This window comes from Poecilia reticulata, linkage group LG1 (genome assembly GCF_000633615.1).
Source record: "Poecilia reticulata strain Guanapo linkage group LG1, Guppy_female_1.0+MT, whole genome shotgun sequence".
NCBI classification, from domain to species: Eukaryota; Metazoa; Chordata; class Actinopteri; order Cyprinodontiformes; family Poeciliidae; genus Poecilia; species Poecilia reticulata.
This window is the reverse complement of record NC_024331.1, coordinates 17783782-17800747: the sequence shown is the minus strand read 5'-3', so window position 1 is coordinate 17800747 and position 16966 is coordinate 17783782. Positions and strand designations below refer to the sequence as shown.

Sequence of the window (16966 nt, the reverse complement as noted above, 5' to 3'; positions counted from 1 at the left end):
ACTAAAGTTTCCCAGATGTCATCGCAGATCAGTTTAGTAAGACCCCAAAATGATATTTATTAACAAAACATGATCACAAACATTCTTGGTCCGAACATCGATTAAGTTAAATTAAAACTCGAGTTAACTTATCTCAGTTTTACCTTCTCAGACTTTCAGAAACAAACCGGCTTGTCAGAAGCAGATCTCTTGAAGGTGCCAGAACATAACCGTCATACAATATTCAGGGAAAAGATCATCACTTAAACTAACACTGCATAATCAAGTTACTTCAAGTTGAGTTATGATAAGGCGTTGAAACAGACACACACACACACACACACACACACTTCAAACTCCCTCATCTTAAACCCCTCCCTAGCCTCCCGAGATCTGGTCGGGTTGCACAAGAATAAGACAATTAACTTCGGTACCAACATCAAAACATCAAAATATGCAACGTTCTACTTTTCATCTCAATTCCACATGTGAAAGCAATACTTTCTTCTGATTTTAAGACCATGCATGTACAGAGAGGATTCTGGCACTGGTTAATTTTTCTTTGACAATGTAGGTACAACAGGCACTTTATACCCATGGGTATTTTCTTTCTTTTTTTTTTTTTTTTAGAACTGTTGTAACAAATATTACCAGCATAAACATACATTAAAATTACCAGTTTATCTTCAAATTGTCCAGAAAACAGTTGATGTCACGGAACTGGAAGGTTTTAAACATCTGCAAATTGTTTTCTTTCGTAAAATAATTTCACCTAGAAAACAGTCCGATGTCCAACCCAAGACAGTAATCGAGCCCAGAAGAGGTAAAATACTAAAGTTAAATATTAGTTTGAAATATCTACAAATTAGTGGCTTGAACCTAAAACAGTACTGCCCCCTTTCTTCAAACTCACATTTTCCAGTCATATTTTTTAAGATTGTTTAGAAATGTTTTAAAATAGCCCTTTAAAGGGTAAACCAGCAAAAACGAAAAAAAAATAAAAAAAAAAATAGTATCAAGTATCAACATAAATCTGCCTAGTCCTCCATCTGAACTTTGGGTCCTCAAAAACAATTAACAGGGTCATTAACGAGCTGTTCACAACCAGATTAAGCAACACCACATACACACAAAAGAAAAATGTAAATGAATGTTGGCATCGGTTTTAGTGTAAATGCATGTAGAGTTTTTCTTTTCTTTTAAAGACACTGTGATACCAGCCCTCATGTTTAACCACAGTGCATCACAAAAAAAAAAGAAAAAAGAAAAAAAGAAAAAGAATTGAAATATGGTCCCTTAAGGAATGAGCAGTCCAACATCGAGCCCAAAACCAATTAGTTGAAATAAAGAGTGAGCCAGGACTCTTAAGACTGAGCTAGAGGGGAATTTCAAACTAAGACAAGAGTTACCGGACGAGAAAAGGTGCACAAACTTCCAACAAGGTGCATTGCATCAGAAATGGGGGATTTTGGAAAAGGCAGAGTCTCGAGCTGGGATTTAAGACGTGTGGCACTGAACGCCCCCAGTGCTGGCGTAGTCATCCTCGTCCATGTAGTAGTACTGATGTCTGTGTCTTCTTCTGCTCTCCAAGTCACAGTCCTCCAGGTCAGCGTAGATGTAGAGGTCCTCGTCCATGCTATCCGTCTGCTCTGTGTCTATCTTTCCGGGGAGGTAGCGCTCGAGCTCCTTCAGCTTGTGCTTGGGGAGGAAATTGGCTGGTGGGAACACCACCTAGTGGACATGAGCAGAGTACTGACTCAGCTTGACTGTATACACACACTTTCTATATTTGCTGCTTTGAGAACCTTTAAAAAACAAAAACGAAACATTTTTTCCTTCTATTTTGCAATTATGCTCTACTTTGCTCCCGTCTGTCACGTAAAATCCTGTAGGATTCAAACAGGAAGTACTGCAGACATTTCCTCAGATGTGTCGTTTTCACATGCATAAAGTCCTGATTTATTCTTGTCCAGTCTAGAGTGAAAAGGTGCAATGATTATGCAAACGGAGTAGTTCAAAACAGGGATATTATTAACTACTGCAACTGTTTGTCTGTGCTCAAGATCTTAGTATTGATTTACTTCACAAGTTGAGCCACTAGTACCTTAGCAGCGATGCTAATGCTAACTAAAGCGAGCTTAAACACTGTGGTCTGTCCCAGTTTGGTGAAGCAAACGAATTTCTAATCCTACAGGGAGAACGAACACATGAAGCTCTGTCCAAAGATTTTAAACAAGAACAACTAAAAAAACATATTTATGTGATTAGATGAACATAACACATCTAACTAGTGGCTGTGGGGAATGACTAATCATTACTGTTGTGATACTTGTGTTAGTTAAATATTAAGCCCATTTTTTACTGCCTGATGCTCTGGAAGAACTGTGTCAGTCTGCTGTCAAGGAGCAGAAATGATTAGTCTGCTTCTATTGAAGTGAAAATAACATCCTACAGGTCTTACCGAAAAGTGAATAATAAGACGTCCTTTCTCAAAAGGTCTGCGATACATAGGCATCCCCTCGTTGAGGACACACTTGGTGTCTCCAGGCTTGATTAGTTCCCCTGTAGTTGGAAACAGAAGGAGATTGGCTATAGCAACCTGACAGGATATTCCATCAAGAGCCTTTAATAAAACTCAGAGACAATAAATAAGCTTCTGCTGCAGAAGATCAGGTGATTCACAGCTGGTTCCACGTAAATCCACCACAGTCTTGAATACTTTACAAACTCCCAAAGGTTGATTAATTTAACCCCTTTAGAAGCAACTAAATAAATTCGTCATATGAAATCTGAGCAATCCAGGTTGCTGTATGTCTGATGGGTACGTTTACCTGGATGAGACGTAACGAGGAGAGTCCTGCTGTCCAGTGTTTGAACCGGCCTCTTAAAACCACACAAAGCCTCAACCAGCTGCAACTCCATCGACATGAGCAGGTCTTCTCCTCTCCTGAGGACAGAAACAAGTTCAGAAACTAAGGTCATTTCATTTTGACGTTTCTGAGCAGACAACACATTAAAAGACAAAATAACATGTTACTATTCCTGGGGATTAGTAAGTGTCTCACTTATGTAGGTTTCAAATTTTGTACACATACTGTTGTAACGCCTTATGATGTAAACCTTGCTAAGCTAATCTACAATATCCAGGAAGACATGTCCGTTCCAATTTTGTTTTGTACCTGGTGAAAAGTGCATGTTCCTGCTGGTCGAGGACGATTATGATATCACCTGGTTCCAGCCCTGGTTCCTGATCCCCTTCACCATGAAAAACTATTTTCTGCCCATCTTTCATTCCTGTGAAAAACATCAGCTCACGAGTTCAACCGTCGGTCTCAGCAATTTTACAGCTTTTTTTCTTTTTCTTTATATAAACAGACTCATTAAGTCACACCTTTGTCAACGTGAACCTCCAGAATCTTTTTCTGTCGCATGATCTTGCGTCCTGCACATGTTTTGCAGCGGTCCTTCTGGCTGATTCTCTGTCCTTGTCCCTGACAGTTGTGGCACACGGTGGAAACCTGCTGCACCATACCTGGGAGTAACTGATGCATGCGTACCTGCACACCCGTACCATGGCAGGACATGCACATCTGTGCAGCTCCTTTACGACTTCCACGACCTGCCACGGAGGAAAAAGGGGGAGGGGAGAGAAATCATCAGCACTGTGGAAAAATATAGAATATAAGCACATTCTTGACATGGGATAGGAGTGGCATTTAAATAATCGTGTATTTAAATGGTTTTTGTGTGAATTTAAAACAAACAAGAAAAACATTTTGTCACCGGCTTAAGAGGTTGTTGCCATACTAATTGAATTCAACAACATTTTGAACCTGTTCCAACGAAGAACCTTTTAAATAATTGCTTGGTTTTGACATATTGTGCAGCTGAGTAAGCCAGTGAGTCTCTGGTACAATCCACCTGTCAAACAGTTCACTTCCATCATTCCAGAAGCACACAGACCACCGAGGAGCTGGAGGAAGCCTCAAGCTTTCCTCAGATAACGACTCCTTTGTGTGTTTTTTAATGATCCGGCTGCTGAAAACATCCCGGCTTTTTGATGTTTTCACAGATTCTCTGCCAAAGGTAAACCTCTGAGACATGGTGGAAACTAAAGGTCATTCTGCATCAGAGCGATTACACAACTTTAGATGAAATATGGTTATTAACCTCACGCACAGACACACACCATATTTCAGAAGCTTGTGAGTTATAAGCAGACGGACAATCTGAAAAGGGCAGTTTGTGAAGGCGACCGTGTGAATGCTGATCCGCCGCAGCGTCAGAAAAAGGTTCACAGCATCTAGCTTTTATATAAAACTGGAGCTACTAAGGATTTTTCTTTTTGTTATTAAATGTCAATACCTAAATGTTATTTGCTCTGCTGGGTAAGGTATGCTCATGGCATCCACTAAGAATTATAAAATGATTTCTGGTGACAACACAATGTTTGTCTTATGAGATCGGGGAAAATGTTTAAGCATTAAATCAATATTTTTTGACCCCAAAAACATCCAACTTGTAATTCCTAACTTTTTTAACCTTCATAAAATAGTACTTTTAATATTATAGAAAAAAGGTGTTTTATCTTGGTTGAGAGATTTGGAGTCTTACCATGAAAATGTTAAGTTCATACCACATGTGGAACAGTGGGTTAGTTTTTGTCAATAATAATGACTGCTTTAGTTTTGACAGTAAACAAACACCATCATTCGATGAATAAAACAAACTACTTGCAAACCTCAGGACTTAAAACGGCAGAAGTGTTTACCTTCACATCTCTCACAGATGCAGTTCTTCTGTACAGAAAGTTTTCTTGTTGCTCCGTTGTAAAGATCCTCCAAGGTCACAGTGATTTGATGAACTATATTCTTTCCTGTGGTGAAATAAAACACATCACTGTTATACATTTCACAGGCTTTGGGTATATAAGATTCACAACAATAATGCACCTTAATATCTACATAAAAAGGCTTATTTTTGGGCAATAACTTGGAAAATATTTTTAGACAAAGCAGATACATCATCTAAAGATCTGTCACCAGCCTTTGATTACTGTTATTTATTGGATGCAAAATTCACTTTGTTCTTCAATTTTCTAGGCTCAGCTCACTAGACTGTTATCTTGTAAAAAAACAACAACTAAAAAACATCACAATTCTTACATGATTCTGTTGAGCGAGGCTTCACAAAATATTTTATAGTGACAGTGTGTTGTATACCGTTACCGGGGTCTCTACTCTTTAATATTCTAAACTTTCCAGGCTCAAATTCACAGCATTCTCGATCAATTTTCAGCCCATTTTAATTGTATAAATACGAACATTTAGTTCAGATATACAGAAGCCATTTAAACTGTTGTTTGGTTTTATGTATATAAAATGCAACCACGAAGAAAAACTCAGTGCGTAAGTAAGTGGATGGAAAAAAAAAAAAAAAAAAGAGTAAGGAACAACCGTCCCTCATGTTTTTCCTAATTTATCTGCCAAGATTCATCCGACATCATGCTTTTCCATCAAACATCTAAGAGTGAATAAATCCACTAGTGCTTCCCAGCATAGTGAAAACTGATGACTTGCGTAGCACCATCTTAGTTTCATGTCAATATATCTTGAGAGGGGTTAACACCAGATGGAACACTTCAGAAAATCTAGCTCCTGTTTCTCAACGTGAAAAAAGCAGCACGTTCAAACGTCTGATAGGTTCGTCACTCGTCTTTCTTAAAAGTTCAGAAGGAAGAAAATATGACAGGCCTGGGAATTACTTATAAAAGCTAAAAATAAATCCTACGAGAAACTTTTTGAAGCCAACAGTGGCACTAACCTTCCTGTTCTGTCCTCTAGTGGCAAATGTTATGAACTACATTACATAAGAATCCTATTGTTTGCCCACTTCTGCATACTTCCACTGTTACATATGCAACCACCAACCACCTTTATCTGGCAGATACATTGACACTTTTATTTGCACTGCTCATTACTATAACTTTTTTTTTTTTTTACACTTTATATAATTGATACTATATTGTCCTTTCTCTTAATAGAAATTCCGATTTATATTATTTAGAAACACTATGCAGCATTCGCTTCATGTCTTCAGGAGCCACTGGGAGCTTTTCCAAACATTTGCTCTCACCTTTTCGTTCTCTGTGCATTCGACTACCTCCACCAAAAAATAGGTCAAAGATATCCATGGGAGATGTGAAACCGCCGCCACCACTGCCGCCGCCTGTTCCTCCTTCTTTTATAGCCTTTTCACCTCCCCGGTCATACACCTCTCTCTTCTTGGCATCTGACAGAATCTCGTATGCCTGCGAGATCTGTTTGAACTTCAGGGGGGGAAAAAAAATAAAAACAATCAAGATTAGAAAACCGCCACAGCTGCTGTGGTTATTCGTAACAATATCAAGGGGACAAACCTTTTCCCCTTCAGTAGGGTTTTTGTCAGGGTGATACTTCAAGGCTAATTTGCGATAGGCTTTTTTAAGTTCATCGGGAGTTGCATTGGGTTTCACACCAAGTGTGTCATAAAAGCCTGTTTCTTTCACCATCGTTGCCTCTGTCAGATGATCTTAAGAAACGGAAAGAAAGTAAAAGAAAAATAAGTGTCTGAACCATATCTTAATGTACCCAATGAAACTAACTTTGCCCCAAAAAATATTTTGTCTGTCAGTTCATAGCAACATCAGAGTAAAGATTTTAAGAACATTTCAAAGGACAATTTCTGCAAAAATTAAATTCTCGTCGTCTAAACTGAGCGTTTCTCTGCAGAACCTGACAAATTCAACTCTTCCAGCTCAGACAAAATACCCACATGCAACAGGCGAGCCAGCACAAAGAGAACCATGTCCTGTTCCAAGTGTTTTAAATGCTAGTAAACTCCACAGGGAGTGAAACAATGTGGGGCTTTTTTTGGACACAACTTGCTATGAACATTTGAACTCTTGTCAGAAATTTCAACTGTTGTGTGAAATAACCAAGTTTAAGCCTTAAAGCACATGCTTCCCCCCCCCCCCTTTTATTCCAGTAGCTAAATCTCATATGAGTACCGTTACATTGACACAAAACTGTTACCCCCAACAATCTCCTTAAAATTTCAGGGAAGCATTGTTTTATGTATGTTACACTTTTAAGTTGATGATATGAACCATCATTATTATACGAACTAATAATTAATAAGTATTGGTTATTTCACAGCCATAGCTGAATGGCAACATACTGAATAAAAGCAACTTGTTTTACCTGGCAGAATTTTCTCTGTCACTTTATTAAATGAGGGAGAAAAAAAAATCATCATACTTTATGGTAAGGAATGTGAAAGCCTGGGCTAAATAAAAGGACAGTTATTCTGCACCTAAAAATCAAACATTTATGTAAGTTTGTAGAAAAATCATGCAGCAGTACATAAGAAAGTTAGAAATTAAGCCTTTTCTTGGTAATGTTTCAGGGAATTTTAGCCTTAAAATGCCGTAACTTAGGTTATTTATTTATTTAATTTATTTTACTTTACAACACAACGCAAACAATTTCAACAACAAATTGATTTTCTTTTTGTATTTTGGAAAGCGTTTGGTTATGACAAGATTCATTCATGAATGATTTGGTAGTTATTGGTCGTTGTATTCATAAATCAACAAACGTCACGTTTCGCGTTAAGCGATTTTTACCACACTGGTCTCTAGTCGTTAGGCTGAAACTGGGCGCAAATTAAGGCTTAAGTTTCGATTCATAATAACAAGATTGGTGAAACTAGTTTTGAGTATTTCCTAGATATAATACAGCTGGATTTTTTTTTTAGAAGAAAGATTCCGGGGCAATTACAAGTGTTTTTCTACGATTGTATATGATTTAATGTGAGTGAGTATTAACCTTCCACACAATCGCAGGTTAAACCGCTGGTTAGATCGGCACATAAACTGAAACTGATGAGGCCCTTCGTAGCTAATTTAGCTACTTGACCAGGTCAAATCTAACCTGCTAGCTAGGATGACCCTCTGGCCTTTGGCCAAGCTAAGCATAGCTGACAGTGACAGAAATAAAACGTGTGATAATAACTGTTTTCCAACCTTAGATGAAGACAACAAGCGGCAGCCTCACAGAAAGCCTTTCTTCCAGAATCTTCTGACCCGCGTGCCAAGCGAAAACACACCAGTCCCGTTCACGTTATAATCTCGCGAGACGTTTGTTCAGCCACCACCAAGCGGGGACTCCAACGTATATCTTGCTAATGGTAAAAAAAAATATTTAAAAAAATGATAAAATGCCTATTTGCTGGCTTGTCAGTGAAGAGGGTACCCATAAACCAATCCAGTTACCTCATTTACGTGCGGTTGTTGTTGGGCGAGGTCCAGAAACGACAATTAAAGACAAGAAATGCTCTCGGCAGCAAGGTACCCAACATCAGTTTGTATGCTAACATGAGTGTGCTAACCTAACCTAATCTAATACATATTGCTTTTTTACATTACTTTTTAGAATGCTACTTACTCGATGAAATGATAAAAAATGTTGGTGTTGCTATATTTAGTATAATAAAAAGTTGTGCAAAACTAATAACAATCACTGCCAGGTTCTTGGGTCAGTAATAAAATCCAATGGATGGTGGTGGTAAATATTTGAAGAAAATGTTGTGTTCTTTATTTATGTCTATTGGCTCTCATGCATTTCACCTGTTAAGGTGGAAAGACTTGTCTTTTTAGGGAGGAGTGTGACTCTGTTTTAGGGATTGTGTTACTGTATTTAAAATTTGGTTTCTATCAGGGGTCATAATCTAATAACTTTAAACAACTTTTTTGCTGGAGTTGGAGTCGCATAACCATATTTCATTAAAGTGGACTGGAATTGGATTAGACACAATCTCCCAACAAGTATCCACTGTCAAGGTGGGTTTTAAATGTTCTGCAGAAAATGGCTCCTTTGAATATTTTTCAAGTCAAGTAGAAAAAGTACAAAATGTGAATGGGGAAAATGACCAGCACCTATATTATGTTTTGTGAACTTATAGTGATAATAATGTAAAAACACTTTCTCTAATTGAGCTTTGCCTAAATGACCGCTATCCCTTCCTTCCCAGTTGAACTGAAAGCTGAGTGCAACAAAGGTTATGTCAAAGTTAAACAGGTAAGACTCCAACATTTTGATTCATCACTTTTGCTGAAACATTTTTTGGATTAAAATTCCTTTACTGCTTATGAACCAATTCTTACTTTCACAACTTTGTTTTTTCTTTTTTAAAGCTGGGCTTAAACCCCACCTCAGTAGACTGTGTGGTGGTGGGGAAAGGCAATGAGGTCAGAATAAAACCTGGACAGAAGCTCCATGTTGTCAATCAGCTTTACCCGTACACCATACAGTTCAAAGAAGATCTCACTGGGCACCACAGCAGCATCAAAAGTCCAAGAGAGCAAACATCGGAGAACCGTGACAGCCAGAAAAATGTTCAAACTCTAAAAGCTCCAAAACAGAAAACAAATGGCTCTCCATCAGTATGTCATGGAGAAAACACACAAAAAAGTGTGAGGAAAAATATGTCCCTGTGCTTAAGATGCTTGTTTTATTATTATTTTGATTGTGTTGCAGTCTGCTGAACATCTTAACAATTTTAAAAATGTTGATTCCTCATCTGTTGTAGGAAAATGTCGGACATTGGAGCCAAGGTCTGAAGACTTCAATGCAAGATCCTCAGATGCAGGTCGGTACCTTACAAAAATGATGTAAAACCTCTGTCATGCTTTCCTGCAGCCTAATTTGTACCCTGAAGTGAAGCTTTTTCTGCTTTTCAGGTTTACAAGGACGATGAGGTTGTTGTGATTACAGACAAATACCCCAAAGCTCGCTACCACTGGTTAGTCCTTCCATGGCAGTCGATTCCCAGCCTGAAGGCTTTACGTGGAGAGCACTGTGATCTTCTGAAACACATGCAGCAGGTTGCTGACCGCATGATCCAGCAATGCCCAGATGCCAGCACACTGCGGTTCCGGTCAGGTTATCACGCTATCCCAAGTATGAGGTAAGCAATGGCTGTTTTATTACTGCTGTTACCTGGCAATGGGACTGCTGTTAGTAAAAACCTGAACAGCTAATGACTGTTTTTTTCAGTCATTAGCTGTTTACTTACAAGATATTGGCTTCATATTTTCAAATAAACTTGTAACATCTACTGGAATACAGCATGTCTTTTTAGTTTATTATATCAGGAAAATGTACATTTCATGTTGGTCATGCACATGACCAACATGTTCATGTTCACAAAATATATTTCTGTTAATGCCTGATCTGATCGCACAGATAAAGAAATACTTATTTACTTTGACAGTCACATCCACCTCCATGTGATCAGCCAGGACTTTGACTCTCCTTGCTTGAAGAACAAGAAGCACTGGAACTCTTTTACAACAGAGTACTTCATTGATTCTGATGGTGGGAATACATTTATGTCCGTTACCATTTTCTGCATATTTCACTGTATTTAATAGCGTAACTACAGTATTTGAAAGAATGCTTAATCAGTTTCCCCCCCCCCCCCCCAACAGATGTTATTCAGATGCTTGAAGCAAGTGGAAAAGTCACTGTTAAAGAAGGTTCCAGTGAATTATTGAAACTACCTCTCTGCTGCCATGTGTGCCACAAAGAGCTTCCTACAATACCTTCTCTGAAAGAACACTTGAAATCTCACTTTCCCAGATAATTATGTGACCTTAACATAGAAGTAAACACGTTTAATGGTGTTTAGTGTATTTTTCTAAAATGTTGTCTTGCATTAAGTGTTGTAATTATGCAAGTTGAAAACTTGTCACTTGTTTTGTACATTTTTGAAAATGGCGATATCATTATGCTTGTCTAGAGATCGTTTGTCAGTTCTTAGTCAAATGTTGATCCACTCTAACTTTATTTTTGTTTATATATTTCATTTTCAAATAGGTTTAGTTGTTCATTCTGACACAATAAACGGTTTCTAGAAACTATACACTTTTCTTCAACTCCCTTATTAATTTCTGAAAGAAAACAGTTTTATGCCATCATTAAGGAAGAAGTTCTGACCGTTTGAAATGGTTTAGGTATGTAGTTAACTTGCTGTTTTTCACAGTGAAAATCTGAAAACGTATGTATTACTTCAGATATGCTGTGCTTTAAAAATTACATTTATAGTTGTCAGATGATAGAACTATTAAGAGGTGCTTTATTAATATTCAATGCATACAAATTCAGTAAAATTTTTCCTTCAAATTGTACTGAATTTACAAAATTGATTTCCAATTTGACAATACTTATTCCCCAAGTTTAATCAAATAACATAATTTAGCCTTAAATGTAAGTAACGATAACATACTGGAGCTTTATTCTTCTTACTATTGTGATGACTAATGATTCTATCTTTATGTGCTTAATCTTGTTTTGGAGGTGCTGTGGATTGAAGTGGGTTTTTAACCCCAGATAACTACTTGATTGGAGAGTGAACAGAACCTTGCTAAAGAATATGACTGAATTAAGAAGTCAAAATAACACTATCCCTAAACTTGTATTTACATACATAATTCTTTAAATATTATTTTTCACTTAGGACCTAGTTGAGCAAGACAACTACATTCCCGTTTCAAAGAGAAACAGAATAAGTATGCCATTGTCGCCCTCTAGTGGTAATATTTCCAAACTGCAGTTTCAGGGAAAGATAGTACAGACCGTAGCCAGAAGTTTTTGAAGTTTCTTTGACCAGTCACTCTGTGAATATACACTCTCATACACTTCTCATTTTCATAAACATTTCATAAATGAAAATGAGAAGATGCATTTTAAAAAAGGAAAAACTGTGGCTGGCCCGTACGGGGATCGAACCCGCGACCTTGGCGTTATTAGCACCACGCTCTAACCAACTGAGCTAACCGGCCATATTTTGACACCTTCAAATATATATTTAAATAGCTTAATGTCGTGGGATCTTTGGTCACAGTTGATACAGAGATAGATGATACAAGATAAACTTTTAGGCTGCAACAAATATGGGGCTGAGCTGAAATGTCACCTTCCAGCAGGACTACAGCTCTAAACACACTTAAAACTAACTTCACTGCGGTGGAGCTAAGTGCAAATGGATGTCATACGTTTCAGATTGTCTTTAAGACAAATAAAAGAGACATACCCAGATCTCATTTCATCTTACTTCAAAACTATTCATTGATATGTGTTGCCCAGTGACATATATTTTAAGTCAGATAAATTGAAGTTTGTGGCTATTGTAAAAATATTCAAGGGATATCAAAACTTTTGCAATGACCTGTAGATTAATCTTTTTATGTGGCTACATGAAAGCTTTATCACAAAGCTTAGCACACAGTTTTCTCTTAGCAGCCATTGTTTTGCATATAAATAAGTGAAAACAATACAGTATGTTCCTAAAGAATTTATTAGACAAAAACATTGTAGCATCTTCTCTGAATTTCTTGACTAATGAACAAAAAAAGATCTCTATTTCAATAAATGCAAGATCCCGTGTACTGATACATCGACTCTGTGTAAGTGTAATAGAGTGCAGGTCTACTTGCCAGCACAACAGTCCTGAATACAATGGTTATATTAATATTATTTCTCACATGTTATCAAAGCAAAGTATATGTGTAGGTTATACTATCACAGTAAGTTGTTTTTTACACTTAGTGAATCAGGTCGCATTATAGCAGAATCAATGTTCAGAGTTGAACATTCGTTAGTCTTTAAGCTGGTCATTAAATAAAACTCTGATATGACAAACACAGAGGTTGCATTTCATCATCTTCTGAGCCTCAGTTCCCTGTCATCCTCGTCCGGCACCAGCAGGTGCTCGCCCGGTGAATGAGCATCATCTCCTATACTCTGCAGGAAGTACTCCTCACTTTCACAGCTCTGCGTACTATTCACACAGTTTTTGGCCCTGACTTGTTCCAGCTCGGCGCTGTCACTGGCGTTGCTGTCTTCCGTGCTCTTGCTGGCAGTGCTGCTGTCGTTGCTGTCGCTTGTCTCCTGGCTCTCCTGGCTTTCACTGCTGCTGCTGCTGTCAGTGCTGTCGCTTGCAGCAGCTGAAACATCGCTGCTGTCACTGGCGTCTGCGCTGTCGCTGGTGGTGTCGCTGCCGTCGGTGGACTTTTCCAGTAGAGGTTGCTTGGTGTGGATCTGAACTTTCTTGGTGTGAGTTGGCCGTTTACCGCTCAGCTCATTGTTCAGGAGACCTGGGTGACCTGTGACCTCCGTGCTCATGTTGTCTTCACCACTCGCTCCTTCGGTGATACTTGGGAACACTCTCACCCAACTCTGCTGCAGGGTTTAAAGGAAGCCCAGGTTTACATCGGTGCATTTATGGTTTAGTTTAAAATCAAGAAAGTAAAATATGTTTTCTACAACCTTTCGAACATTCTCCTCGCTGCCCATGCTGTTGTCTTTGGTTTCAGCCATGGAGTCCATCTGAGCAGAGGTTATGAAATGTATGAGTCATTGACAGCTATGGAGAAGATTTAGTGAGCGACCATTTTTCTTTGTCCCTTACCCCGTCACTCTCATTCGATTGACTGTCGCTCTCCTCTGACGTCTGGTTTTGAAGACACAGTTTTAGGTAGTCAGCACAAAGTTTTATAGCAATGCAGCAAAACTAACATCATATTTGTGTTTCATTTAGGCAAAGGTCGCATTTCTATGAATCGCAGTGTCTTGCAAAAATATTCCTTGAACTTCTTTATATTTTGTTACATCCAAAAAACGTCAATGTATTTTTTTGGCTTTGATGTGATGTGACATAATTATCAAATGGAAGAAAAATTATGTAAGGAGTTATTGCCATTCTTCTCTTTTGTCCCCTAGACATTCATGCTCCAAAATACAATTTTGTGCAACCAAACTGCCTTCATTATGCTCTTAAACAGTAAATAGTGCAGACCAATGAGTAACTTACTCTCAGAGCTGTTTCGTGAAGGCTGCGGGTTAACAAACTGTATTATACATGACAAGGAGCACACCAATAAATGAAGAATAAAGTTATGGAGAAGTTTAAAGTTGGGTGGTTCAAAAGAAACACACACAATCATGCCCTGCTTTTTATCTGTCTGTCACATCATGTCAAAAACAGAAAGAAAGAAAGAAAGAAAAAAACCCTGTAAAAATGTACGTTTGAAATCTTTTGCGAGATTCTTTATATAGTTTCATTTGTTGTTTCTCTGGCTCATTTACAAAGATTTGAGGGATGCACTTTTCTTTTAACTCTAAATGTATGAAACAACATTGAGGAAATTGATGACAGTGAATATGAATGATTGACCAACACACCTTGTCCTCTGAAGTGGATTCTACTGATTCAGATTCTGAACTCTGTTTACAAAAAAGAAAGACACATTTCTAGCACATCATTTCAGAAATGTTTTAGAATTATGTGGCATCAATTATCCAAAATATACTTTCTTCATGGATCAAGCTCATTTCTGGAATTCAAAATGTCTCACCTGGTTGGAGGTGTTTTCCTCAGAGCTCTATATCCCAAAGAGCAAAAACAGACATCCACATTTAACTAAAATGTGAGAACGTTTCTTGTGAACTTATATAAGTATATAAAATACATATATATACATATATGAATATATATATTTACCTGAAGCTCTGATGTGTTATTTTCAGAAGATTCTAAAACTGACAAACTTTCAGTCTGGAAAAGAAAAGAAAAAAAAAAAAAAAGAAGAAACCTATATGAGCACACACCCCAGTAGTTTTAATTAGATTTAATTACACATCATGACTGCAATATCAACAACCAAAACATTCATTAAAAACCTCCTTCTTGACAAGCTCAGGCTCAGGCAGAGCTATTGCTGCATAAATGCGTGGAGACAGATATGTATCCTTGTAAACAATATAATGTCAGCAGTGGGAATTGCCTTGAGGTCTGTACCACACCTATTGTTAGGCTTCCCGCTGACTCTGTCAAAGAAGCATTTTTATGCCCATTAGGATAAGTTGTTCACAGCACCGTTAACACACAATTTTGGTTAAATGTGTGCATGGAAAAGTATTCCTGCTTCAGGATGCTTTTTCAGGAATTAAGAGTTTTTTTGTTGTTTTTTTTTTCTGGGACAGTTCTCAAAAGTGGAAAAAGTATTTTTACTATCACCCTGAACTTTGTGGGTGGAGTTTAATGACGGGAGGGGCTGAGTAGTTCTAATTTTGCAGCATTAAATTTTCAGTCATCCCAAACTCATTTACCTTCATTTAATCATTGGAAACTCAAGATGTCAGATATTTCAGGACTTTATGTAAGCTACATATATTTACAAAGGAAACATTTTAATTACTACCCAATCTTACATATTTTTATCTTAGGCTTCTGTAAATATGAGTCAGTTGCTGTTTTTGCATGAATGCCACCCGAAGGTGTTAAATTCATCAGTGTAAAATTCATGCCATTATTTTCTAAAGGATGTTCTTTAGAAAACATCCGTTACATCACACACACTCAGAAGTCTGAATCAGCGCAACTCTGTTAAAACCTGAGTTTAATATTGGGTTTAATCTCCTTATGGAGTTTTCCATTTCTTTTATGAGCTGCCTCTCTTGATGCAGAGAGCGATTCTGATGATGATTCCCCTCAGCTCACTGACGGAGCATGAATAAAGGGTTTTAGCCTTTTTAGCAAAGATTAAATGGTATTATTGCTGCTTTTCTTGCATTTAATAAGCTATAGATAAACTTTTATTATTTTTATATCAGGAGCCACTTTGCCCCTCAGCATAGTTGCTCCTAAATAGCAACGGTGCAAGCAGCTACTTAGGAAGAATAATTCCAACTGCATTAACATTTACATTTAGTAGTAAAAACAGTCAAGCACCTCTGGAGAGGTTGAGGGTTCAGGGTAATTAAGTTCAGGGGGAAGGGTGGAAATATTACTTACAGAGTTTGATTCAGACTCAGTTGATACCAAAATGTTGTGTAAAATCTGTAAAAACAAAACGAAGAGGGACGTCATCATACACTCAGGCATTCAGAAGGTTCCCGTTTTTTTTCATTGAGTAGATATCTCAGAATATCTTGTCTCTTTTTTTCCAGTTTTTTTGACACAATATATATATATATTTAAAACTGAAAGCAAATTACTAAGTTGATAAATGTTGTCAGAAATGTTGGCCTGTTTCAAGAGTTTTGACTTTTTAAATGAGCTTCATACTTACTGGGTTAGCAAAAGCTGCTCCAATAAGGCAACATGTTATAATGATAAGCTTCATTCTGCAACAGAAGAACACAAAGGTTACAGTAATAAGTCAGTGTTTATCCCTATCACCAATTCCCCCCCCCAGTTCACTAAGGAAGCCATTCCTGCATGCTCTGTTGAGCAAAAAAAATAGGTTCAGTTCCAATCCATTAGCATTTTAATTTACTGGCAAGCCTTAACTTAGCAAGTAAGAAATAATAAACTAATATCTTGAATCTACAAATCTAAATGTGAGCTTAGCAGCATTGACTTCAAAACATGATTGAGACAGAACCAAGTCTGACCAAGATACAAATGCACAGATATCAGAAATGACCAGAAATCAAAAGAAAGCACAGAGTGAAAAATAATGCCAGTAAATTGAAGATCAATTACATTTTTATACCTCAGATTCAGTCTGTGCAGGAGAGTTCAGCAGCGATCCAGGTATAATAAAGAAGACGGCACTAAGTAAAATCCAATGCCTGTTCTGAGCTCTGTACCAAAGTTGGTAGTTGATGCACGATGTATGGAAATGCTACAACACCCCAAAACACCGCCGTATATATGAATCCTCAATTGGGCTGATTGCATCACTTCCTTCCGGGTCTCTCTCTCTCTCTCTCTCTCTCTCTCTCTCTCTCTCTCTGTCTCTCTCTCTCTCTCTGTCTCTCTGTCTCTCTCTCTCTCTCTCTCTCTCTCTCTCTCTATTTATCTCTGTGCGTGTGTGTAGCAGACACACGAAGGTGTATTTGTTCCAGAAAGTGAGCTCAAAACAAACTCAGACTGGCAT

The 16966-nt window shown here is 37.8% G+C and overlaps 3 protein-coding genes and 1 non-coding gene across 5 annotated transcripts; 1 reads left to right on the top strand and 3 right to left on the bottom strand.

Annotated features, from left to right (window-relative positions):
• Window positions 1-32: 32 nt before the first annotated feature.
• dnaja1 (DnaJ heat shock protein family (Hsp40) member A1) lies at window positions 33-8141 on the bottom strand. Its single transcript, XM_008411234.2, has 9 exons — window positions 8045-8141; window positions 6398-6549; window positions 6115-6307; window positions 4751-4855; window positions 3371-3598; window positions 3159-3273; window positions 2811-2926; window positions 2441-2541; window positions 33-1710 (listed from the first exon to the last, which is right to left on the bottom strand). Exons 2-9 carry the CDS (start codon window positions 6527-6529, stop codon window positions 1477-1479), a joined length of 1224 nt encoding a protein of 407 aa, XP_008409456.1. The 5' UTR covers window positions 6530-6549; window positions 8045-8141; the 3' UTR covers window positions 33-1476.
• Window positions 8142-8154: 13 nt separating this feature from the next.
• On the top strand, window positions 8155-10942 carry aptx (aprataxin). Its single transcript, XM_008411244.2, has 7 exons — window positions 8155-8368; window positions 9052-9098; window positions 9215-9493; window positions 9610-9669; window positions 9761-9987; window positions 10294-10397; window positions 10511-10942. The coding sequence occupies exons 1-7, from the start codon at window positions 8239-8241 to the stop codon at window positions 10663-10665; spliced, it is 1002 nt and encodes a 333-aa protein (XP_008409466.1). The 5' UTR covers window positions 8155-8238; the 3' UTR covers window positions 10666-10942.
• Window positions 10943-11789: 847 nt separating this feature from the next.
• trnai-aau (transfer RNA isoleucine (anticodon AAU)) lies at window positions 11790-11863 on the bottom strand. Its single transcript has one exon. It is a non-coding gene; the product is annotated as a tRNA-Ile (tRNA).
• A 496-nt stretch (window positions 11864-12359) lies between these two features.
• Window positions 12360-16738, bottom strand: scpp1 (secretory calcium-binding phosphoprotein 1). Of its 2 annotated transcripts, none has more exons than XM_017304180.1 (9): window positions 16580-16738; window positions 16154-16208; window positions 15877-15921; window positions 14584-14637; window positions 14438-14464; window positions 14265-14306; window positions 13492-13533; window positions 13350-13409; window positions 12360-13259 (listed from the first exon to the last, which is right to left on the bottom strand). In XM_017304180.1, the coding sequence occupies exons 2-9, from the start codon at window positions 16205-16207 to the stop codon at window positions 12741-12743; spliced, it is 843 nt and encodes a 280-aa protein (XP_017159669.1). In that variant the 5' UTR covers window position 16208; window positions 16580-16738; the 3' UTR covers window positions 12360-12740. The 2 variants fall into 2 exon arrangements, with proteins under 2 accessions (XP_017159669.1, XP_008409448.1); XM_008411226.2 differs by having other exon boundaries at window positions 12360-13262; window positions 16580-16736.
• Between the last annotated feature and the right edge of the window lie 228 nt (window positions 16739-16966).

Bases quoted from the DNA above. Each gene is read 5' to 3' on its own strand.
- scpp1 (XM_008411226.2), bottom strand. From the start codon at position 16,207: ATGAAGCTTATCATTATAACATGTTGCCTTATTGGAGCAGCTTTTGCT. The intron at 14,465-14,583 runs GTAAATATATAT...TTTGGGATATAG, and splicing joins ATAACACATCAGAGCTTCAG to AGCTCTGAGGAAAACACCTC. The intron at 13,410-13,491 runs GTAAGGGACAAA...ACCTCTGCTCAG, and splicing joins AATCGAATGAGAGTGACGGG to ATGGACTCCATGGCTGAAAC.
- aptx (XM_008411244.2), top strand. From the start codon at position 8,239: ATGCCTATTTGCTGGCTTGTCAGTGAAGAGGGTACCCATAAACCAATC. The intron at 9,099-9,214 runs GTAAGACTCCAA...TCTTTTTTAAAG, and splicing joins GTTATGTCAAAGTTAAACAG to CTGGGCTTAAACCCCACCTC. The intron at 10,398-10,510 runs GTGGGAATACAT...CCCCCCCAACAG, and splicing joins GTACTTCATTGATTCTGATG to ATGTTATTCAGATGCTTGAA.
- dnaja1 (XM_008411234.2), bottom strand. From the start codon at position 6,529: ATGGTGAAAGAAACAGGCTTTTATGACACACTTGGTGTGAAACCCAAT. The intron at 4,856-6,114 runs GTGAGAGCAAAT...ATTTCACCACAG, and splicing joins AATGCACAGAGAACGAAAAG to GAAAGAATATAGTTCATCAA. The intron at 1,711-2,440 runs GTAAGACCTGTA...CATGTCCACTAG, and splicing joins GTCTTATTATTCACTTTTCG to GTGGTGTTCCCACCAGCCAA.